At 41.0% G+C, this 24,006-nt stretch overlaps 1 protein-coding gene across 1 annotated transcript in view; it reads right to left on the bottom strand.

Moving 5' to 3' along the window:
- The window catches only part of lrrk2 (leucine-rich repeat kinase 2), a 32,755-nt gene extending 11,107 nt beyond the window's left edge, over nt 1-21,648 (bottom strand). Inside the window, exons 1-30 of the mRNA XM_070830619.1 lie at nt 21,513-21,648; nt 20,229-20,314; nt 19,620-19,729; nt 18,392-18,480; nt 17,715-17,849; nt 16,827-16,961; nt 14,866-14,997; nt 13,897-14,016; nt 12,132-12,292; nt 11,973-12,052; nt 11,640-11,746; nt 11,415-11,544; nt 11,126-11,250; nt 9,898-10,025; nt 9,023-9,167; nt 8,524-8,663; nt 8,285-8,413; nt 7,557-7,727; nt 6,331-6,595; nt 6,059-6,247; nt 5,068-5,183; nt 4,757-4,829; nt 3,912-4,108; nt 3,585-3,835; nt 2,519-2,667; nt 2,175-2,268; nt 1,846-2,032; nt 1,330-1,511; nt 905-1,128; nt 30-157 (exon numbers count right to left, since the gene is read on the bottom strand). Of these exons, the coding sequence (XP_070686720.1) occupies nt 30-157; nt 905-1,128; nt 1,330-1,511; nt 1,846-2,032; nt 2,175-2,268; nt 2,519-2,667; nt 3,585-3,835; nt 3,912-4,108; nt 4,757-4,829; nt 5,068-5,183; nt 6,059-6,247; nt 6,331-6,595; nt 7,557-7,727; nt 8,285-8,413; nt 8,524-8,663; nt 9,023-9,167; nt 9,898-10,025; nt 11,126-11,250; nt 11,415-11,544; nt 11,640-11,746; nt 11,973-12,052; nt 12,132-12,292; nt 13,897-14,016; nt 14,866-14,997; nt 16,827-16,961; nt 17,715-17,849; nt 18,392-18,480; nt 19,620-19,729; nt 20,229-20,314; nt 21,513-21,648 (4,314 nt within the window). The remainder of the gene's footprint in view (nt 1-29; nt 158-904; nt 1,129-1,329; nt 1,512-1,845; nt 2,033-2,174; nt 2,269-2,518; nt 2,668-3,584; nt 3,836-3,911; nt 4,109-4,756; nt 4,830-5,067; nt 5,184-6,058; nt 6,248-6,330; nt 6,596-7,556; nt 7,728-8,284; nt 8,414-8,523; nt 8,664-9,022; nt 9,168-9,897; nt 10,026-11,125; nt 11,251-11,414; nt 11,545-11,639; nt 11,747-11,972; nt 12,053-12,131; nt 12,293-13,896; nt 14,017-14,865; nt 14,998-16,826; nt 16,962-17,714; nt 17,850-18,391; nt 18,481-19,619; nt 19,730-20,228; nt 20,315-21,512) is intronic.
- Nucleotides 21,649-24,006: the final 2,358 nt, after the last annotated feature.

Below are 24,006 nucleotides of genomic sequence, written 5' to 3'. Positions count from 1 at the left end.
ACTACGTGCAGCTTTGCTTTATGGCTCACTTTGATGTTGAAGAGCCACGGTTTGAGGGCGTCCACCTGACTGGCTCCTTTGCTGAGGTTGTACACCACCAGGTAGAGCGCTCTGGACGTCAGGAAGTGAGGGTGAGAGCCACTGAACTCCTCTCCACCTGTGGGAGGAAGACGCAGAGAGCTGAACACCCACTGAACTTTCTCAAATATATAATATATATGTGGGATATATTTTAATTACTGTGATACAACATGCATGACTTAACACCTAATGACATGTGCACCCACTCCATAATAACTCCTGCTTCATTCCTCCCAAGAATAACTACTTTGGAACAATAACAGCTTGGACTCAGACACAGAGGAACAGAATTCACTCGCTTTAGATGCAGCTCAAAAAGCTTTTCATCAACTGTTTGGTTAAGAAACCAACATTTAGACGTGCCAATGAAAATGAATCTTACAGCAGCTAATGAGATGATGTAGTGTAACATATCTGTGACCGCAGACTGTCCCAGATGGAAACGTGATATTTATGGTCTGTATAAAAAAACAAATGGGCCTAGATGGAAATATGTGCAGTGCATCACTGTGCATATTGCATCACTAAGGTTGTCAAGAAATGAGAGAACTGTATTTGAACTTTTTTCCTTGCCCTGTTTCACAAAGTTTAATGCAAAATCCATTTATTTCAGTCTCTTTCTTACTGTACATGTAAGAAATATTATTTTTATATATTTTTTTCTTGTACGTGTTAGGGGCATTGCCACAAACTGCAGACTTTGACCTGAATAGACGTCAGACTCAACTTTGATATGAACCGAATGCGGACTCAACCCAGACACTGACGGTTCAACTGTAGAACGAGGAGACACGCGTGCTTTTAACTTCACATGTTGGCCAACCTGAGAAGTCCCAGATGTTCAGCAACATTTTCTTCTTGTCCCGTTCCCTGATGGTCCAGTCGCGGACGTCAATGCCAACAGCGGTCCGCTTCGAGTTCAGCTGGGAGCGCTTCAGCTTCATCAGCTGCTGAATCAGGGTGGTCTTCCCGCTGCCCGCATTCCCCACCACGATGAGCTTCATCCGGTAGTACGGCACCGCCTTCTTCAGCCGCTGCTGCAGGAACCTGGGAGAGAGGGTGGAGGAAAGGTGTGGTTTGTTAATTATGAGGTTTACATCACTTTATTTGTTCTTCTGCATGCAAGGCTGAGTAATCATAAGCTGTGAAAATAGCATAAATGGGTGGTACAGAAAGACCAGCTGATATAAAAATCTTAAATACAAAAATAATAAAAAAACGACAACTCAGGTTTGTAAAGCCCCTCACCTGACAATGTCCTTCGTCTTGCTGCCAATGAGTTTGAGGTCAAGCTGGAGTCGGAGGCCATCCAGCGGAAGGTCCCACAGTCTGCTCAGTTTCCCCATCTCATCAGGGAACGACCGCAGGTTGACGTTACGACTCACGTCCAGGGAGGTCAGGCCTTCCAACAGGCCGATCTGTGGGGGGATCTGAGGAGGGACGATACATCCATGACAGCCACATAAGATGTGTGCAGTGCTTTGTCCTCTACACAACGATATACAGTACTTTCACAGCATTCATTAGGCAAGGCATGGCAAATGTATTTGTATAGCACCTTTCAGGGAATTCAAAGTGCTTTACAGGGACATAAAACACAATAAAAAGATGACACAGAAACAATAAATTGCATGTGAAAGATAATAAAAGCACATTAGTTTGATACTGACTAGTAATGATGTCAGAACAATAAAATAAAGGCTTGTGGTATCAGAGGAAATCATGTTTTCACCTTTTTTCTTTGGACAGTAAAATATTCTTTACCTCAGTGAGCTTGTTGTCACTCAGGTGAAGTTTCTCCAGTCTGGCCCATTTATAGATGGGTCCACTCAGATCCAAGTCTTTGATACTGTTCTGACTGAACATCAGCTCTCTGAGGTTGCTGGACTCCCAGAGTCCCGGACCAGGCAGAGCACTGATGTTATTGGATCTCATGTCCACTGACCGCAAGCTGAATAGTGAGAATGAGAATGAAGTGTTTGTACTATAAGAAGAGGGATGCATGAACGTTTTATCATACAGGTAACAATCATGCTTTGAGGGTAAGTTAGTGTTAATGGTCTAATGTTAGATCTGAAAACTAGCTGACTTACTTTGGAAGATTAAGTATAGTCTCAGGAACGTAAGTAAAGCTGTTGTTTGCAAGTTTCAGTGTCGTGATCTTGGATGAGAGATGTGACAGGGAACCTGCAGAGGACAATAAAGATCTTTTGGTGTTTCCATGCCACAAAATGTACATGCAGGACAAATGCTCATCACAAGAGGGTGGAGTATTTACATTCACATGTCTGACTGTTAAATTTGATAAAAGCTGAAGGTCTGCTGCCACTTTTTTTCAGTGTGTTGTGTCTGTCCACAACATCTTGTTCTGCATCTGGTGCTTGACTTTTTAATTGCAGAATGTGAATGTACTATCAGCTGATAGTACAATACTCACAGATTTTGTTCATGGAGACATTGAAAGTTTCCAGTTTGGGGCAGCCGGTCAGGAAGTCTGGAGAGATGTCCTCCACGTTGTTCTTGCTCACATCAAGCAGCTTGATCTCCGGCAGACACAAAGGCACACGAAGCTCAGTTATACTGTTACTGAAAGAGGAAGAACAAAGAGAAATAATAATAAGTTATTTTGCCATTCTGAAATCAGACATCTGGATGCATGATACTGCCATGAAATAACACAGTTTGACTGTCCACTAAAGGTGCTTGTTTTTGCCACTGACAGACTCAGATTTTTATTTTAAGTGTCTGACACATTACTGAATATATTTCTACAGAGATAGTCCTGTAAGATCCTTTTCATTTAACTAGAGACAGCCGTTGTATAACTTGATGCAAAGCCACCAGACTTCATTGACAAAAACAGCAATTTTACTGTACAGAACATGTTGGTGTTGGTCTACCGCGGGTGTGTCAATAAATTTACCAAAATATTTTGATACTGATCCATAATTAACATCAAAACAAGCATTTCTGATTTCTACATCAAAATTACAAAGAGGACAGTGAAGCTTTAGTGGAGGTGTGCAACCCTTCTACAGCACAGCAGGACTTTGTCTAGAAAGGTATGTGAAAAGTGTGAACAAGTAAAACGTAATGTGGATGTGGATTTACAGCAGCCAACATTGTGCTGATGTTTTTGTCCCGATATGGTTGTTTAGGTCAGAACTTTCCAAACCCTTACTCACAACAGAAGGCATTATTGTAGTCCATTAGTGTGTTTCACCATGTCAGGAAATACCTCATGATCACTGGGGACATGCCAGGCTTTCTGCTATGCAATAAGTTACTGAAGTCAGAGTCCATAATTTGCCACATTTCCTGCTTTTCCAGAGAAATGTTATATTGTTGTTGATGTTGTTTCCACAGAAACAAACACATCAAAACAATGAAAGGGACATGACTGACTTCCTGACTGCCAGAATGAACTTGATACCTGAAGAAAAGTACACTTGAGTAGTAAGACGTCACGTGGACGTATGAAAGAACTCAAACCAGCAGCCTACCCCTCCATAACCAGCTCCTCCAGCTGATTCATGGCGCAGCCCAGTTCGTGAGGGAATGTGGCGATTTTGTTGAAAGACAGATTGAGCTGCCGCAGTGACGGGCAGGTGACTGCAGGGTCAAATGTCAGTCGGGGACCCACGCAGTTTCGAGAGACGTTCAGCATGCTCAGTGAGAGCAGAGACAGCAGCTCCACGGGCAGCGACTGGAGCTGATTGCCCTGCAGGTCCAGTCGAGTCAGACTCCTCAAACTCTGTGACAGAAAGAAGCTTCAGCATACATTCCCTTGGAAGATTTGTTGGTGATTCAGCACCGATCTGATGGCAAACCTGGCAAAGAGCTGAGGGAAACTCCAGCAGGCTGTTGTGGCTCAGGTCCAGGCGGAGGAGATGTCCCAGCTGCTGCTGGACAAAGACGTCGTCCATCAGACAGGACAGAGAGTCCAGCTCGTTACCGGACAGGTCCAGCAGGCGGATCCTCTCCCTCTCTTTGGGGAGAGCAGCAGAGTTCTCACCAGATCCAAACACTGAGGAGGTGACAAATCATTAGCTTTGATCTCATGGAAAGACTGTCACAAGTCAAGAGCTCTCACAATGGCAACATGACGTGTACGGCAACATGTTTTCAGCCTTTGTTCAAAGACGTGCAATAACAAGACACCGCTGCTCTGATAAACCCTTTAAAAAACAAGAAGAGGAACTTTTTTCCATTATCCAGCTTGATGTATAATTATGGATGGTAAAACTAATAAGAGTAAGGGTCTAAAGAGCCTTTGAAAAAGCATAATGTGCAGTTAAGCCATGGGTCAAGGAAGAAGTCATTTGCTTTTCAGTGTGAATCTTGTTTCAAGGTTTTCCTGGCGTGAGAGGAGATTTTTGAACATTGTTGCTATTTTCAATCTTATCTGTTATTACTGTAGAATAGCATATATCAATATCTAAAATCAGTGGCAGTGTAGATCAGAAAAGGGCACCGCAGCAGAAACTGTATTTTCTTCAGCACTTTTGCTTCATCGGCTCACAGACTGTCACTAATCAAATATCTATGTCCCCCTTTTAGCTGTCATATGACAAACAGAGCCAGCAACATTTGTAGGTAATGTCTAATAGAAAAGCAAACAGCTGTGTTTCATAGAATGAGAAAAAAGTTGGGTTCAAGTAAATAACGGAGATACCTTTTTGGCTTGAGGCAGTTCTTCCATATCTCTTGTGTACAGGCTCACTGTGTTCATTCTCAGTTTGGCCACTCTGGAAAAAAGGAAAAAAAAAAAACATGGACACCACAGAGTAAAACCAACAGTGAGGGAACAGGCAAGCATGTGATTTACAGTTGTTTTACTAGGAAAGGACCTGCAAAGAAAAGTAAATCTCTCACTCATCAGTAAATTGCGTTAAGCTTTATTATTTCAACTTTAACGCAGGCCAATGAAAACAATATCCATATGACCCGAGCACACAACTCTAAATGTTACTGAAGAGGTTTTACCTCCGCACTGGCATGTCTGCGACGGCCGTGCTTCACTTTGAAGGATCCACCCCTCAGCTCCTCTGTTGAATTATTATGAGGCTTTGGAGACAGAACTCCTGACAGTGAATCACTCCCTTCAGGAGGAAAAGCACATGAAGAAAGGCGAGGACATTATCATTCCTCTCAGTTTGAGGTGCACAGGTATGACATGTAATCTAACCTACGAGCAGTGCCCACATTAACTATTTATTCTTTTTATAGGATTTTCCCCTCGTTTCCTCCCGACCAGCCCTACTGCTGGCCTGCGGGGGGGCTGCCTCAGCAACATGTGACATTTTTAAATGTATTAATTTTTATGAAACCAATCCCATTTATGTAAAATATTTTCTTTTCGCTCTGAGTTTCCAGGAAGATGCATTTGAGGACGAATCCATTTACAGACACTTTACTGTGTAGATGCTCATATTTGTATCATGTGATGCACTATGCCGGCAGATATATTTGGCAATTAATAAACAGGCACTAAAATGTGTAATTAATCACAAACGTTTCAGACTAAAAGAACAAATGATTTACAAGCCAAGCATCAGTACACTAAGTAAGAATAGACTGAGACCAATCAAACATCAAAAATATGTAGAACTAATCAGTGTGTCTTCTTTGACGCGAAACTGACTGCGTTAAGAGTTAAGATGGATGACATGATGTTAATCAATGAAGTGGAAACATACAGGCTGTTACAGGCTGTGACCTACAGTCGTGTTTCCGAGAAGAAAACCTTAGAGTGAAGACATGATCCTGCTTCAGCTGCTGGAACAAAACAAAGCTTCAGTCTAAAGCATAACAGATTATTTCTCCTCAGTTCAGCCTGTGGTAGGATTTCATTGTTCGTCTTTGTTTTCAGCCGTCAAAGAGATCAAACCCTGACTGCGTTCTGCGTGGCATAAATGTCTGATGTCTATGAAAACGCCGCAGGAATTCATCCAAGCCAACATGTCTGAAACTTTACCATCACTCTCCATGTCGTCGTTGAAAACCAGGCTGTCGTCCATGGAGACAAAGCTGAAGCTGGAGTCGTCGCTCTCTTCTGAAATGTAGCCAGAGGTCAGACAGGGGTCGGCCAGAGATCGAGGAGGACCGCTGCTACTCTTGGACCTCTGGAGAGACTTAATGTACCTCGCCAAACTCATGCCTTTACCTTAAAGACAGAACAGCAGCGACTTAATATGAATCCCATCTGTTGAGTCAGAATGTGTGAAGCATGCGTTAACTCTTCCTCACTGTTGTTGTAACGGAGGTTGTGTGTTCTGCCTCTTTCAGCCAGGAGGGGGCTGAGCCAGGCGGCGTCCAGGCGGCCCAGTCTGAAACCCCCCAGGCAGAGAGCGCTGTTGTTGAGGTCCAAGCCCAGACGGCCCAGCAGCTGAATGACAGCGGGTCCGTCTCCCCGCTTCACGCTCACGGCCAGAGCCCTGCGGAGGTGCTGCTCGTGGGCGCCTCGGCTGAGCAGCAGCTCCACCAGTTCGAGAGGTCCGCCTCTCTCACACACCTGAAAAAGACAGATGTGGATATGATTCAGACCAAACTGATGATGATTCTTGTTATTCATTAATCTATCTATTTAACAGGGCTGATTATTAAAACTGGTTACAGTTTAAAATGTGTCATAAGCACCGAGCATCAAAGGCTGCATCACTGTCTGCTCATATTTCTACTCTACTTATATTTTTTCTATTTATTAGCACAATAAAAATAAAAGCACAACAAGCAGATTGTGCAGGTGACACATAAAAGGAATTTCACCTCAACAAGCAAATACAAAAGTGCAAAAGTGAACAAACAAGCAAAATAGAATCAAAACAATGAAATAATAAGGTGCCAGCTGCAAACTTTAAACTATTTTATTCAGGTAAAATTATTGTGATTGGTTTTATAAAGATATCTAAGTGACAAATATCTTTAATAAACTATGTAAAACTGAAAATATCCCAAAAATATTGACAAATGCCCAATACAGGTATGATTAAGAATTAAGTGACTACAACAAATACTAATGTCAGCCTGCAAGCAGATAAAATGCTCACATATTCACCATCTTTGTTTCACCTGTAAAGTTATTATAGTGGACAAATCAAAATTTATATCAGCTGGGGACATTAGATGAAACATTAGGGGTACAATTCATCCTGAGAGGAACATAAATGTGTGCCAAATGTTTAATGGTTTTAATAGTTTCAGACATTTCAGAAGGCACCAACCAACATCACCATTCCTAGAGATCTATGCCATTAGTGTGGCTAAATAAATCCAAATAAGTCCAAATATCTCACATCTGTGGATTCTAGATCAAAATATTTTTTTGCCAAATCTGTTCTGGACCTGTGAAAGACCCCAGACTGTGAAAAGAGGGAGGACTTCCCTTTGCTGGTAACCAGTTCAATGTGATCAGATTTGACCGGGGAACCACTGGGTTTTCCCCCCTCATCCTGTGAGGTTTCGCGTCCTCTGACCTGGTAGATTAGAGACTCTGTTTTGGTCTTCTTGTTGATGTCGGCGCCCAGCTCGATCAGACACTCGGCCATTGTTGTGTCTCCGTCCTCGCAGGCCTTTTCCAGCATGCTGTAGCGTAGCTCTGAGTCGCTCCACATCTTAGACAGAGCCAGGCACACTGACTTACGCAGCTAACAGCAGGCAGAGAGGGAGAGGGGAAAGTTACAGAAGGTCACTATACAAATTAATTAATTAAATTATGGTGAAAATTCCCAAGCTTTCTAGCGAGACGTTTTCTAAGAACATTACAAGAATTAGCCAAGTGGTCTACGTGCTGATCTAAACAGTATTAAAGCATGTCTGGTATGTCCTGCATGGTCCTTTTGTACTGTATGTTCCTATGTGTTTGTACAGTGCAGCCTGTGTTTAAACGTAACTGCCTGCTGACACTCCTGATATTTCCAAGCTGCATAAGAGAAAATTATGATGAAATTTCTGACAGCAGATCAAACTGGAAAAGTCAAGAATCTGGGACAAATGCTGTCCCGGTTATTTTAGAAGTAGCAAGTTAGGAATAAATACTCAGAGGTTATTTTGAACTATTTGATTGACTTTTATGTGTCTGTCTGGAACTTGATCTGTGAATTCAGTTTCGAAGGGGCGCAGAGGAGGCCGATTACAGTCTGAGATGTGACGAGAGAAAAAGACAAAGAGAAAAGAAGAGCAGGACGTTGTGTTGCTTGCTCACCGGGTTGTTGTTTTGGTCAGGAGGCTCTTCTCTCAGGTGTTGGAAGATCTGCCTGTCAAAGTCTTCTTTCTGCAGTTCAGCAGCTGCTCCTGAGCAGGCGTCCAGCATCCTCAGAGCCACCTGAAAACACTGCAGGACACAATGAGCACAAATCATCAAGTCATCAGTCATAGTCAACAGGAGTCAAGTCAAACAACTGCAGTTTTGCCTGAGAGGCCCGTTTTCGTCACTCAGTTCACCTTCAGGAGCATCTCAGAGTCTTCTCTGTACTGGATGAGCGAGGCGACCACGACGGAGGCCAGAACGGGTACGATCATCCTCGACAGCTTCTTCTTGGATACGAGGTAGCTGAGCAGGGTAAGACCCCAGTAGTGTATCTCTGGAGGAGGTTATGAATCGTCATTTTTAATACTGTAATCATCATTTTTAAAATGTTCACGTGAGCACAATCCAACCACTGTACACTCAAGCTGGAGCACTTTTTTGGTCAAAGAATTGCTGCTTTTACTTTTCTTCTGGAACTCTTCTTGGACCTTGTTATGACTCACTACAACAACAAGTAAATCAAAATCTCCTTTAATGAGGGGGAATTCAGTTAAATCATCTATTAGCCATGGGTCCAGGCTATCTTTGTACAGACAACAACACATGTCCTCTCCGGTTCAGTGACGAAACTGACCACAATCTAATTTGAGCTCATGTATGCTACGGCCTATTAATGACAATTGTATACTGTACCTCGTTCCTGTGGGAACATTTGTAGTGTATGCAGAACTGTGTCTATCGCCCCCTGCTGGCAGAGCAAGTCCACAGCACCGGAGCAGTCAGCCAGAACAGAGAGCACCTTCAGACCACACCTCTGTATGGTGGGGCTGCTGATGAACTGCACACACACACACACAGAAACAGCACTGAACATCACGCTACTCAAAGCTATTCATACTGTGTCTGTGTCTAAATAACATATAAGGTTGGAGAGAAAACATAATGGAAAATGGCTTCTGTAACCCACAGTACTATTTATGACTTGCTTACATGATAAAGAAGGTTGAACTATTATTTCTTTGAAAGTCTTTTTTAATTTAAAAGAGAAAAAAGGAAGAAAATTGTTTAAAAAAAAGTGTTTGGGGAATTTTTTTCTGGGAATTGAAACAGACCTATTTAGAACTGAGTGTTACACCAATGAAATTGAAATGAAACTGCTAATATTTTATTTTTAGAATTTTTTTATTGAACCAAAACCCTTTATATGACAAAAGTTAAAGCTGTAGATGGTTGTCCCTGTTTCCTATTTCTGCCCTCGGGCATAAGGATACCAACAACCACATGAGGGAAAGAAGTCAACTGGCAAATTCTTTTTTGAAATGTAATTACATCTTTCCAATGTTCTGTATAATTTCTACGATGAATGGAAGAACTGTTGTTTAATTTATTCACTGAATGAGAACTATATATACTTTGTACACTGCTGCTCTTTAATGTGCAAAACAAAATCCCAGCAAGCTCTATCCTCCCGTATTCTTTTTGATTTTTGTGATATCATTAAATCAAGCCTATATTATATCATGGAGAGAATCAGAGGGGTATTTTGGGTTTGGTCAGTGTCTTCATACCCTGTTGAGAACCTCCAGGTAGAGGGTGTGAGCTCCTTCCACCACACACTGGTTTTTCAGGACCTTCAGCGACACGTCGGCCATGTCAGGATCTGCGACCGAGACGCCGTGCTCCCTCAAACTCCTGTCTGGGAATTCATACACACCAAGGAGGCGAGCAAGCATAAACACAAAGACACAAGCACTCTGTTATCAATCACTAATCTAATTAGGAGTGTTACAAGTGCAGAGGGGGCAGAGGAGTGCACACTGTAACCTACTATGGATAGAAATCAGATAACAAAACAAGCTTCACATTCCTACGCTGAATAAAGAAACTATATGGTCACTTCACCACGCAGCTGGAGAAATCATAATCTGAGTGAGCATCAGAAAATCAAGTGTGTCTGTCTGCGTTCGGGACGTTGGTCTTACTGTGGGCACAACAAATTGCCTGTGATGCATTATTACTCACACAAGACCACATGCTGTACGTGGACGCTTGTGTTCTCGACTTTCCAGAAAAGTAGCCGAAATCATAAAATCCCAGGACAGATCTGAGTGATTCAAATGCAATTTAATGCATCTTTATCTGATTTTTAACTGATTTTTTTGGCAACTTGGCTTCTGTAATATTCTATAATATTCTTCTATAATGTCCACCTTCCTTTCCGCTCTGAGAAAAACAACTGTTTCTTTAACTGCTACATGTTCCTCTTTCTTCACCATTTAGTCCCCAACTTTGTCATTTGCTTCAGTGTTAATGATAGAAAATAATGATCACATGTCCGTTGTTTTCTGGAGAAACAAACTTGGTATTGAGCACGAGCAGAAATACACAAATAATAGTCACCAAAACAACTTGTACTTCACCAACAAAAAGGTCTAACCAGCATTTTATGTGCAGGTCACCTCTGGGCCGTGTGCAAACATGACAGGAAGACCAAGTTAGAGGTTTGCCTTTGTGTGTATTTATGCATGTATGCAGGAAGGGTAAAGCAATCAGGTGTGATTCATGCCAGGAGGGTTTTCTGATCTTGAGCCTGTCGTCTTCAGATGGCGGCTCTACTTGAGTTAAGCTACCTGACTGTGAGACTTCTTATGTTCTACCTGGACGCAACTGGACTTTTGTAAATATCTGTAGGTAATAAATGCAAATGGTTTTTGTGCTACACGGCTGATGCTGTGATGCTTATTGGAAAGTCACCACAAAGCACTTAAATGTTGGAGAAAGCACACGTGAGCGTACCTGGGCAGAGGAACACCAGACTGGCCTGCAGAGCCTCCAGCTGAACCTCTGGCTGGAAGTTGTGGACCTTCATGGTGCTGAGGATCTGATTCATGGCCATGTTCAACTCATCTAGGCTGGCTGTCCTGCAGATACACAGAGAGAGGTTTCACTCCCAAATGAGTGTCAGTGTTCATTAATTGATATTTTCACATGTTTGAAAAGCCCCTGTACACAAATCTTCTTTTTCCTTTTATATCTCCTAAAAACATCAAACATATCAGAGTACAGAAACAGTGTTTGTGCCCACCTTCCCTGGAAGAGCAGGTTGAGCAGCTTGCAGGCGCTGATGGAAACTTCAGCTGAGGTCGAATGTCTCTTCATCATCTCCACCAGGTTGACGTGGAGGCCGCTGGACAGCAGCAGAGACCGCATTTTACCTGCAATCAGAGCCGAGCGCACATTAGCTGTCCAAGCCAAGTATTTACATGTACATGGATTACAGCCGCTGCAAGGTGTAAGGGTGCAGACTCACTGTTGTGTGTGATGAGTGTGGCGATGGCACTGGTAGCAGCTTCAAACACACTGGGAGAGGAGGAGTGGAGCAGCATGGCCACCATTAGCTGCCTGTGAACAGGAGTCCTGAAAGCAACAAGGTAATATCCAACAAATGTCATTAGATTCTCTCATCAGACACTGAAATAAATCTAACACACTCAATTACACTGACAATTCCTCATTCTACAAGAGAAAACAGATACTTTATCATTTCTTTGTCTACAGATGTTTTATCTTTTCACAAACTGGCATATGACAGATGCCAAACAGCGTTAAAACATCTGTCTTATGTCATTATTTAAGCGTGTACCTCTCATCCTGCTCCTCTTCTGAATGCTTCACTCCAGCTCCGTGCACTAACAGATTGTGAACGGCCCAGCTCGCAGCTTCCTGGGGCAACGGAAACGATTCAACACAAGTCAGAAACTTTGATTTCATGTTAAATATTCATTTGAGAAGTGGGACTGACCTGAACGGCTGGCTCAGCAGCGTGGAGCTCCAGTGCCATGCAGCAGGCCTCCATCCAGCCCAGGCCCATGTCCTCCACCTCCTCCTTACCCCTGTTCTCCTCCTCCTCCCCTTCCTCCAGCCCCTGCTCGGCCACCGCTTTGTACTGCACGATGGTTGCAGCTGACAGACGGAGACAGAATGTTTTAATGAATGGACTCCACAAGGTGTGACCACATTATATTCATCAGCTGTATGAGGTCTTCTGATCTTTGTGTTTTCTGTGTCTTGTCATCACATCATAGCTAATACAGCTTACTTTTTTTTTTGTCCCAAAAAAGTCAAAATCTAGTGTTTCGTTTAGTTTAAGCCTTTTATTAATGATGCAACCACTGTTTCTCTCTTTATTACTGCTATTGTTCTTTTCTTTAATATTGTGTATTTCATTCTTTTATCTCGTTAAGTGTCTGTTCTGATTCCTAAAATTGTTTTTTATTCTGTTTATCCCCACAACTTTCTTTTGAAAAGTGCTGTACAAATAAAGTGCATCATCATTATTATTTTTAGCATTATTTCTAATTGGGCTAAATATTCAGGAAACAAGTCCAATGTTTTGGGTTAAAGACCACAGGAAAGGCTACACAAATAGGTCAAACTCTAAAATAATCTGCCTCTGACTTAGTTGTACTGTCCAGTATCTGTTTGCAGCACTCTTACAAAACCACTGGCATATCATTTAGGCAAAAGGGTACAGTGCTACAGTTGAAGGAAAGTGTAGAAGCCCTGCATCAATAAACAATAAACACGTGAAAACCAGACTCAATTTGAACATTTCATATCCTGGTGAATCCCAGAGATCGTATCAAAAATGACTATTTGAAAGACATTCAATTTCGCACAATTGGGTTTAAAGAAGAAGAGCAGCGTGTGTTTTGATGGTGAGCTACAACTTTCAATTTAAGCCTGGAGGAAGACTTTCTTATTCATTCAGCTAATTCACTCATAACCTTTATAACCTTTACAACCTGGCTTCAATTCAGGGTTCCTGCACTGGTCACCAAATTAAATCTAAGACTTTTTTAAATACCTCATACATAAAATGCAATATAATACTTTTTTATGTCACACTAGTAGTCAAAGAATGACAGAAAACCAGTACGGACAATCAGAGCATACGACTATTTATTATGTACATGAATTTATTGACCTTATCCGTACTTTCAGGGTGTATATTATTATTCCTATTATTCCTGCCAATATAATTAACCAATTTGTGAGACCTGAACCAAGATAAGTACCAGAAAATATGATTAACAAATTAAAATAATGAACTAATGAAAGTCAATTCATGTTTTTGACCATAATAAGTCGAGCTCCTTATCTACTTTAGGTGTTTGCTACAGGTCTGATGGTGCTGACTGACAGCTCACACATACACTCAAAATTATAACTAATGCTACTGTACACAGCAGGCTAGAGAAAAAACACTTTTTTAAGGCCTACAGTACAGACACCCTGTCTATTGCACAGCCTGAAAACAGCTGTCAGCGATTCTTGTTTATATTTAGCATCCTTAAAGACTTAAGCTGGTTACACATGACTGCTGATTTAAAATTAGTCACCGCAGTATGAAGAGAGGATGTTTTGCACACTAACACAATTCATCTTTTTTATATAAAACACTCAGTCAAGTGTCAAGGCATTGTTCTGCTGTCCCCATCACTAATCCATCTGTGTGGACATAAATAAATAAGTTAAATATAGCATGTGCGAGTGTGTGTGCTCACTGAGATCAGCCAGGCAGGAGAGAGCGGCGGCTTGCAGCTTGGCGTTGTCGGGGAAGCTCTGACAGGCTCTGACAGCGACCCTCTGGACGCCGTTCAGTACCAGGATGTTGTAGTAACTCTCTACAAGACAAAGACAAAGAATCGCACTTCAATATTTATCTATCGCCTGGCACACACATGAGGTTATCAGGATGAACCCTGCCAATCCAAACACGGCTGTACTGATAGTGAGGATTCATTCATTTCACAAGCAGCGTTATCACCACCGTCTGTCAACAAATGTGGAGAAACTACTGAACAGAAGAGTTTTTAAGTGTTAACTACAATACATTTACATTGGCTCCAGTGAGACTACAGAAATTTGCAATATCTCACAAAGAAGACGTGTTCAGATAATTTTCCGTGCAGTGTCTCACATCTTACAATGAGCAACTTGTTGTTATGTGTTATTGTTGGTGGTGGTAGTAGTATTATTGGTATTATATAATACATCTTCTCACTCTGAGTGTACATGTTGTTATATATTATTGTTGGTAGTAGCAGTAGTGGTAGTAGTATTATTGGTATTATATAGTACAGCGCCTTACTATGATTGTGCATGGTGTTATATAGTTTTATTAGTAGTATTATTAGTAGTGGTATTATTGTTATTATTATTATTATAAGACTCTGGACTCACCTGGTGCAGTAATTTACCTCTGTGTAATAATTTGTAATAATTTTTATTTATTCATACTATTATATATTTATATTTTACTTTGTGTTTGAAGTGTATTCTTATTCTTATTCTTATTCTTTTGGAGCTGTGTGTAACAAAAAGCAATTTCCCCCTAAGGATTATTAAAGTAATTCTGATTCTGATTCTGATTCTGATGATACCAAGTGAAAATCTGTGTTATTGGAGGAGGGGGGGTGTTAAATGGTGTATGAAATGATTAAAAACCAGTCATCTTGACCCCTGGATCTGACCTGATGTAAACCTTTTGAACAGGCAGCACGCCGTCTCCTGCAACTCCTCCACCTCGGGGAAGGCGTCCATGGCGGCGATGATCACGCTGTAGCAGCGAGCAGCTCCCGACATCAATATCTCCACGTTACTGGCTGGAGGAGAAAAATGTATAAACTCAAAACAGCTGTTTAAGAGTGATGTTATCTCTGCTTTCTACATTTCAAATCACAACCTTTATGTTGGATTTGATGATTGGCACTGCAGTATTATACTACACTGAGTGAAAAAGCACATTATGTGAAATAAGAATCAGTCTTTAGTTGTATTAAGAGAATAACATGAATAGCATGATTATGGTAGGTACTGATTTGCGGACAGATTAGTCAACTCTGGCATCCTAAACCAAAAAATAATTCATAAATTCGCAATTGACAGCACAAGAAAAACAGCCAATAAAAGCAGAACAAGAAGGAGGTCAGAAAAATTCCCTCACAAATAAAATAGCTTAATAGCCTGGAATCCCCCTCTGACCGTGATAAATCGTACATCTGTGAAAAACACAGATAAAAAGTGGAAAAAATGAATGAAACTATATGTCCAGCTCCACTTTCCATGCAGAAATCAGCCAGCTAATTAGAATTTCAATGTATGGCAACGTCTCAGTTTTTTTTTCACCTTCATCTTGCTTTTCTTGAAGGAAAAGTAACATCATTAAATATATTTGTCCTGTGTTTTTCACTGAAACTGTTAGTTATCATCATGAACAAGCTTTTAGTACAGATGGAAAACCTAAGACATAATATAAAGCATTAAACACTGTACCACCAGAACAGTTTCAGGTACCAGAATAGACGATCCCCTGCAGTCACAAACATAGTGGTGAGTGATCAGGCCTCTATCTGCAAGGTGCACTGCAAGAGCTAAAAAACATCTATTCTAGATACATTTCTATCAGTGAGAATGGTAGCCGACAACATTTTATGACTTTAAAACCTCCTACTCTGGGCATATTTTGGTCTATAATGACCAAATGGAAATAATCTTCTAAATACTTGGTAATACTATGTGTTAAAGCTAACAAATAGAGGCTAAAATACCATTATTTGATCAATATCAAACACTCAAATACTATAGCATCAGCCTTACAAGCCAGTGTTAGTAATTCACAATGTTTCCAGATGTTCAATTCTATTTTTTTGAATGCTGTGAGATGGATTCAGTGACAAATGTTTCACATGTTACATGGAAAATACTCCATGATTGTGTGTGAGTGAACCCCGAATGCTGGCGGTATGTTATATCACCATCATTTCCAAAGAGCACAAAACTGTAATCCTAGCAATAATACTAGAATGAAGGGCCTCTCTGCATTCTGCTAATTGTATTTGCTGTTCCAACATTTAAAATGTGTTTTCATGGAAATATTGGAAGACTCCAATCCAATTATCTATTAAATGACTTGTAAATACTTAGAAGTACTGAATCAAAGCCTTGCTGTGTTCCTCACCATGAGGGAATTCCCATGAAGATTTGCCCGTTTTTAACACCGCTCTTCTGTCCCACACACAGTTGTTCGGACGCAGCAGCACAACATCTTACGTGATAACCGCTGTATGAGGTGTAATCTGATTTCTGTTTAAAAACTGCTACAGTGACATAATGGCCTGGTGGTGAGGCTCGAAATAGACTGTGTCAAATAAATAGCGAACAGGGTTGGTGTTTAATGTGCTTCCTTCGTGATCAATATGCACTACTGTACTGTACATGTGGTGTAACTCATCAACCGTTGCATCAGTAGAAAGATAGCAGACATTCCTACACCTCTCCATCACACTGAGGTTCAGACTAAACTTCCTTTGCAGATGTTGCTCAGCACTGTTGAGAGATCAACCAATCAATCAATCAATCTGAGTTAACACCCCACTTCTTTTCTTTGCCTGTTTTACCCTATAAACAACACTGAGGTGCAATGAGGTCTCACCAGTACGAGCCAGCGGGAGCAGCACCTTCATGGCCTGCAGGAGCAGCTCGGGGTTGTCTGGGAACCTCTGGAGAGCCGCCAGAACTACAACATGATCCTGGTCCTCCACAAACTCCACAAGGTGGTCCTCACTTACTGGAAACACAGACACACGAAGATATTCAGCTACCGTACACAAAGACGGGTCTATAGGAAAATGTTAATGCAAAGCTAAGTAAAATGCAAAGTTATACTCTGCAGCTAACGGTTACTTTCAGTGCTGATTACTAGGATTAATCCATTAGTTGTTTCGTCTATAAAAAGTCAGAAAACGATGAAAAGTGTCAATCAGTGTTTCCTAAAGCCCAACATGTCATCCTCAAATGTCTTTTTTATCCACAACCCAAAGATTTTCAGTTTACTGTCATAGATGAGTGAAGAAAACAGAAAATATTCACGTTTAAGAAGCAGGAATCACACAATTTTGGATTTTTTTTCAAAACAATTGCTGATTACTTTAATAGTAGAAGGCAACCCCATTAATATTGATATACAAACACATGGTAATGCACTAAAAGTTATACCTTCAGTAGTTGTTGTATATTAACATGCTAACTGTAGGCGTGGTGAAACACTCAGGCCAGACTTTATATGTTTTGACTCATAGAGACAAATAACAAAAGCTTTGCTCCTTATAATGAGCATTAAAGCCACAGAACTATAGACTGTAGTATTATACAGTATATTTGTTGGAATCAAGGTAAGACAAGTGTCACTGTTCACTCTAAAATGTGACAGAGAGCCAGAGACATTTTAAACACACAGCTATAGGAGAGACTCAGCCATACCTGTCACAGGAAATCCATATTACTCTTTGAACTAGTGCATAGGAAGTCAGAGTCTGCTCACCTCTCTCCAGGAGGAACTGCAGAGCTCCACAGCCTTGGAGCTGCAGCTCCTCACTGGCAGGAAACGTCTTCATCGCCTGCACCACCAGGCCAAACACATCCTCCTCTTCCTCCAGCACCAGCAGAGGAATCACATCTGCATAATTAAACCAGCATGAAAATACGTCAGTGAGGTTGAATTCTGACCAGCACAAATGACAATCTGAATGCCTATATCACCGATCAGTGATTGATTTCACCCATCCAATAAATGCATCGTTTGAAAGTCAAATGGTTCCAACAGTTTCACAGGAGTTTGGGGAAACGCTGAAGTATTACATTTGGCTAAAGGAGTGAAAACTTTTAGGGTCCAGGAATCAATTCATCTTTTTAAAATTACAATATGTGCACCAGCAATTTTGTCACAGTGATAAACTATAAAATAATGTTCTCCAAACTATGAAGGTCAGTTTGTAATGTGATAATAACATCTCTCAACAACTGCAGACATGAATTTTTCTTTCTGAAGTTATTTAAATGTTTTCTTTCTTTAAATGCTCGTCAAGAGTCAGAAGCAGGACGTCTTTGGCTTGCTTGACTGTTATCCTTGGCAGTGCAGCCCCTGACATTGTACCTTCACAGACAAATGGAGGCAGTTTGCAGACGTGTCGTAGCAAACTCTCCTGTGTGGACGTGTACCTGATCTGAGCAGGAGAGCCAAGGCTCGGAGTCCAACCATAGTCACTCTGCAGTCGGTTCTGTACTGAGATAGGACCTTCAGGATCTGCCTGGAGAACACATCAGTACAGGCAAAACATTTAACTAGAGCCAAGAAACAGGGATTCAAGACTGAGACTAAAAGAAATGGTTGGTCAATATACTGCACATTTTAAAATAGTTTTAAACAAGATGCTGACTTACAGACCTGCATATAATTTGGTCAAAAAATATTTTTGTGTGAGCACTATTACAAACACAGGTGCTATAAATAAGGAAAAAGATGGCTTAAATGAAGAACTGAACAAAACCAAACAACTTGGTGATTTGGAAAAAATGTTACAACAACACAAAGGGACTGAAAAAGTCACTTGGGGAAAAAAACAGGAGGTAAAACTGATGTTGTGTGATGCTCTAATGTGACCAAAGCTGTTTACGTGCAATGAACAGGAACTGAAAACTAGAAAATTGGACCTGGAACATTTACAGACATGCAAGGAAGGAAGAGCAGTGCTGCTTTGAGGATTTAATTATGTTAAGATGCTCACAATGACAATGCTAATATGCAGATGTTTAAACGGTGTAATGTTAACCTTCTTAAATTAAGGTGTGAGCATTCCAACATTTGGTAATTAGCTCTAATCCCAATCTACATCTGAAGGCTCCAAAAAGAAGGCTAACTGTATGGAAGTCTATGAGAAAATGTGATTTATTAGCTCAGTGAATATTTTCCTAATGGGTTTATGTTCTCAGACACTAGTTTCAAGTCTTCTTCAACACAGCATGATGTTCATTTTGTAAGTTATGGCCCCATTTTGAATAAAACAGACGATAAATTAGGGCATGCTTTAGTACAGGGCTCCTGTACCTACCAATCAGAGGCTGGTCATACCTAAACCTAACCTATCAGATGAAAGGGTCTCCAGGGAAAGAATGTCACTCCTGGTTTCAAAACCAAGAAGCTGGCGGCCAAAATGCCAAACTCAAGGCTTCAAAACGGCAGACCATAAACCAGCGGGCTACTTCCACTTCTCTTGTGCAGCATGTGGCTTCCAGCCACGCCAGTGTGTGGTAGAGGTTTATATATATATATATATATATACATATATATATATATACTGTACAGATATGTACTTTATATATATGCAACATGTACATGTAATATTAGTGCATCACAGCTACAGCACCCAATAAGTATGTCTGTACTTACTGGTGCACTCCCAGTACCTCGAAGTCCTTGGCGGCCTGCAGAGGTCTTGTCAGCTCATCCAGCGTACTGGGACATATTTCAATGAGCCGACACAACAATGACCAGCCAACCTGCAGCAAGAGAATTACACCGTCACACACTCCGAACCTGCAGAAGCTTTGGTGATGTGAATTTTCTTTGAGCAGTTTTTCCAGCCGAGGACTTTAACATGTAGCAGAACCAAAAGCACTAAGCTTACAGAGCCCTTCAGCCCTCTGACTTTTGCTTTGTGTCATGCTGCAATCTCATCTCTGATAAGTCGCAGTACACGGCAGTCATGAGACACCATACGCATGCCAGATCAGGCATAGGCATGTCAGCTATGGGTGACTTTTCAGATGCAGCACACAGAATAGAGACTGTCTTAGCAGGTGATGCTGTTGCACACACGTCAACACCTGTGTGTCTAGTTTTAAATGGAAAACTGTTCTGTGTCCCTTCAGCAACTTGAAAATGAATGCTGGGACATTTGTCATTAGATTAAGATGTGTTTAAAGCCGCCAGATGATTCAGAGGGAAAAATAAAACACACAATCAAAGGTTGGTGAGGTTTCTGATGTCTCGCAGTACCTGCTGGACTCCTCGGCTGCTGATGTAGGATGACAGCACCACCGTGAGGGGGACGTGGACATTTTTGTCTTCAAACAGTTCTGCCGCTGCAACAAATAAGAGGACACAATGTGACGAGTTAACTTTGAAGGAAAGGCCACGGTCTTTATCGCTCATTTCTATTTTTAAGAGCTTTTAATAGAAAGGCTTATTTGGATACCAGCAGTGTACTTGTCATTTATTCATTTGCAAAGATTGTTGAAAAGAGCAGAGCTCAATCAGAGCAGTGATGGAACACAGTGGGAGGTAAAATTATGTAAAATCTAACTGACGAGTGAGAAATAATGATGAGGATAAACCCATAACACAGCATGAAACCTTAAGATATTCAATTTATCATCACATATGACGAAGAAAATCAGACAATCCTAACAGCTGAGAGGCTAGACTTGAAGAATTCCTGGCATTTTTGCCTGAAAAATCATTTAAACGGTTAGTCAGATGTCAGATGTCTTTTTTCTGTCAGTCAATTTAATGTTTCAGCCCCAACTGCAAGATTTAAATCACATAAAAATACACTAATATCATTAAAAAAGTGTACCATTTTAATATCAATGACCAGATTTTGGACTCTGTTTGATCAAACCAGCATTACCAAACTTAAGCACACATCCGTGTGTGAGTCATTTCTTTATCTGCATCTATCAAATACAACCATGTGTTGGCATCTGTGAAGAAGAAACCCAAACCAGCAGGTAAAACTCTGTCAGGACCAAACAAAACAGTAACTAAATAAAACCCTGACTCACCCTGAAGCTGTGGTGGAAAGTGCAATGACTAAGTACGTTTAATAAAGTGTTTTTGTGGTACTTTTTGAAGTATTTCCATTATTTCTGCAGCTTTTTGCATCAGCTCCTCTCCACTTGAGAGGAAAATACTGTACTTTTGTCTCCTTTTCATTAATCTTACAGCTATAATTACTGGTGCTTTGGAGATAATAATAATAATAATGAGTTTATAAAACATGATGCAAGGTTAGAGCTTAAACTACCATACCATTAGAGAGATGCTTATACATATATCATAGTCAAACAATGGGGGGTTATTAGGTAGATGCATGTTGCTGATAATACATCTTTACTTTCAGGTAAGTTTGGGACTAACAAAGGAGCACTTCTTATCTGACTTCTTCTCTCTCTCTCCCTCTCTGCTGCTCTTAAGTAAAGCAACATGGCCAAAGGAAACTGAGCCTGTTTATGATCAACTCCAGCATGATGCACATACAGGAAGACATGCGTTTCCTACCATTGTCGGTGTGCGCAAGGAAAAGTAGATCCTGGATGATCTGAATCAGGGTGCACAGTTGTCTGTCCTCTTGCGGCGTGTTCAGCCTCACCAGAAGTTTCTTCAGCCTTTCTTCCAATTCCTCCTGGTTCGCCATGGCCTTTAAAACGCTGTTTTCCAGCTGATGTGCATTTAGTTCAACCAGTCAGTGAGTCAGTGAGTCAGTCAGTCAGTGTGGAGCCCTTCAGGAAGCCGATGAAAGCGGCCACACTGCTGCAGCATTGCTACAGTAGCCTGGGAGGAAACCAGCACCACTGCAGCCACTCATGCCATTAATATCAGCTCTGTTACATCATATTACATTGGCTACAATGTAGATATAACGACATGGGGAGCTGTCAGTGTGCTGTGGAGTTTCGGTTCCGGGGTTGACATCACCCTGCTCCGCTGCTGACTTTCCTCCTGGAGAGAAACGCGTTCCTCTTTCTGCAGCTTTGGAGACTTTCTGTTGTTTCTGTGGGGACAAAAGCGAGAGGTTCCTCTCTGACAGGCGTGTTCCTCCTTCCTTACAGTCACATCATATGACCACGACCAGAAAAAAAAAAAAATGTCCCGGTTTGTTGGAGAGGAAAGTGGAAACAGACACCGCCGGTGGGAGGAAGCGGGTTTTCAAAGTATTGGTGAAGTTAATTCTTTTTTTAAAAAAAATTAAAATTAGATTAGCTGTGGTTGATAACTACATTTTCAGGACCTGTTGAGTTCAAAAGTTGCCTCCCTTCGTGGTGTCATATGTCAGTAACTGATTCACCGACATAATAAACCACTGGCATACACTCAGCACTGATTTGCGCCGTATTCCATTTAAAAAAAGTCCCATCGCAATGTTTGTTCGCGTTTCGGCAACGATGCATGTCACGCAGAGCACATATTAAACACTTTCACAACTTCTTGGACCATATGTCAAAATTCGGCATATATTATTTCACCCGAAGCTGCGATTAATTCAACAAATTACCAACTTTTTCTTTCTGGCTGTTCCTCCATTGCCAGCATGGTCTCTGTTTTGTACTGCGCACCTAGCTGTGTGTTTACGGTACTGAGACTGTCAGCATGGAGGGTCGCTCTGCTGTCACATAGCAGCAACTCACTCCTCATGCAGTAATAATAGCAATACTACCATGTGTCCAATTCAGTAACTCTTTATTTAGACTGGAAAAAATGAAAGATAGTGACCAAAAATGGGTTTATGATTGATTGGATGTCTAAATGTTTTTCATCCCTCGTTTGAATTTGGCAGAATAACCAGATAAAAAGACAAACAGCTCATCTGATCCAATAAAAAATAGACGAATGTTGCCTTTAAATTGCTAAAAACCCACATTCATCAGGCATTATGCAGTCGTCATTGGCAGATAAGCTGATATAAGAATAAGATGAGATAGTTTGCTCATACTTAACAGCTTTGATATCTATTTCAAATGTTACAAATTCCTGCTGCTTGACAAAGCTGAGAAGGTAAACACAGCTGTCTGTTATGTGGGGATCTGTCCTTACACAGGTAAGCCATTCATTACACTGGGGCACTCCTCCTCTCCTGCAGGATCATATGATCCTGGACCATGAGACAAACTTCCTGTTTGATGCAGAGGACACCAGCAGCAGCACTGCTCCAACATAAGCTTTTCAGAGGTAGGCTGGAGTTTGAGTTACTTTGCACAGATATACCACCAGTCTCATCTTTTCAGAGGCTCTCATTGGCTTAGGGCAAATTTTATGGGCAATTATTTGATGGCAGAATTTGAATGGTGGTTTAAGCTTGTGTGACATGCAGTGGTTTCCTGCATACAGCTTAGTTGATAGATGCATATTGAGTCCACATCAACAACTGAAGCAATACTTACTACTTTAATATATTCTCAAATTTTAGAGTTTTCTTTAAGCTACTCTCAGCACCCGCACAAACTGGCAACCCTGTGAACAATATTATGAACCAAGCAAGTCTGTAAATAGTGTCTAGATTGAAAATCAAACGGTATTTATCTTTTAAATATACACCGATTTGACCGAGGAGACCAAATATATGACATTAGTATTTAATGTACATTCGTCATGTACTGATAAGCGACGATTTCTAAAAATGTTATATTTTGAACGAAGTTCGGCTCACCGACTTTTCTACCTTGGCACTCCAAATTTGCTTTCAGTGCCCTGCAAATTGGCTGGGTCAGGATTGAAACTGGATGAAAACTGAAAATAGATTCACATATGTTAGCATCTCAATTACTGATCATGCAAATCGGAAATACGAATAAATAAATAAATGTAATTAAAATGTGTGTGAATGAGCTACAGGCTGAATGAAAAACAAAAGGTTGGGATAAAAATTAGGAAGCCGAATTGACGACAAGACTGGTAAGTTGTATGAACTATTGTTTTAACATCTCTAACATTTGCCGATTAATAATGATTCACTAAAATTAAAGATTTTGAACGGAGTTTGGCGTTGCGCTCTAGA

Source organism: Pempheris klunzingeri, chromosome 5 (assembly GCF_042242105.1).
Source record: "Pempheris klunzingeri isolate RE-2024b chromosome 5, fPemKlu1.hap1, whole genome shotgun sequence".
Classification (NCBI taxonomy): domain Eukaryota; kingdom Metazoa; phylum Chordata; class Actinopteri; order Acropomatiformes; family Pempheridae; genus Pempheris; species Pempheris klunzingeri.
Note: the sequence above shows the minus strand (reverse complement) of the source record. Positions and strands in the feature narration are given on the sequence as shown.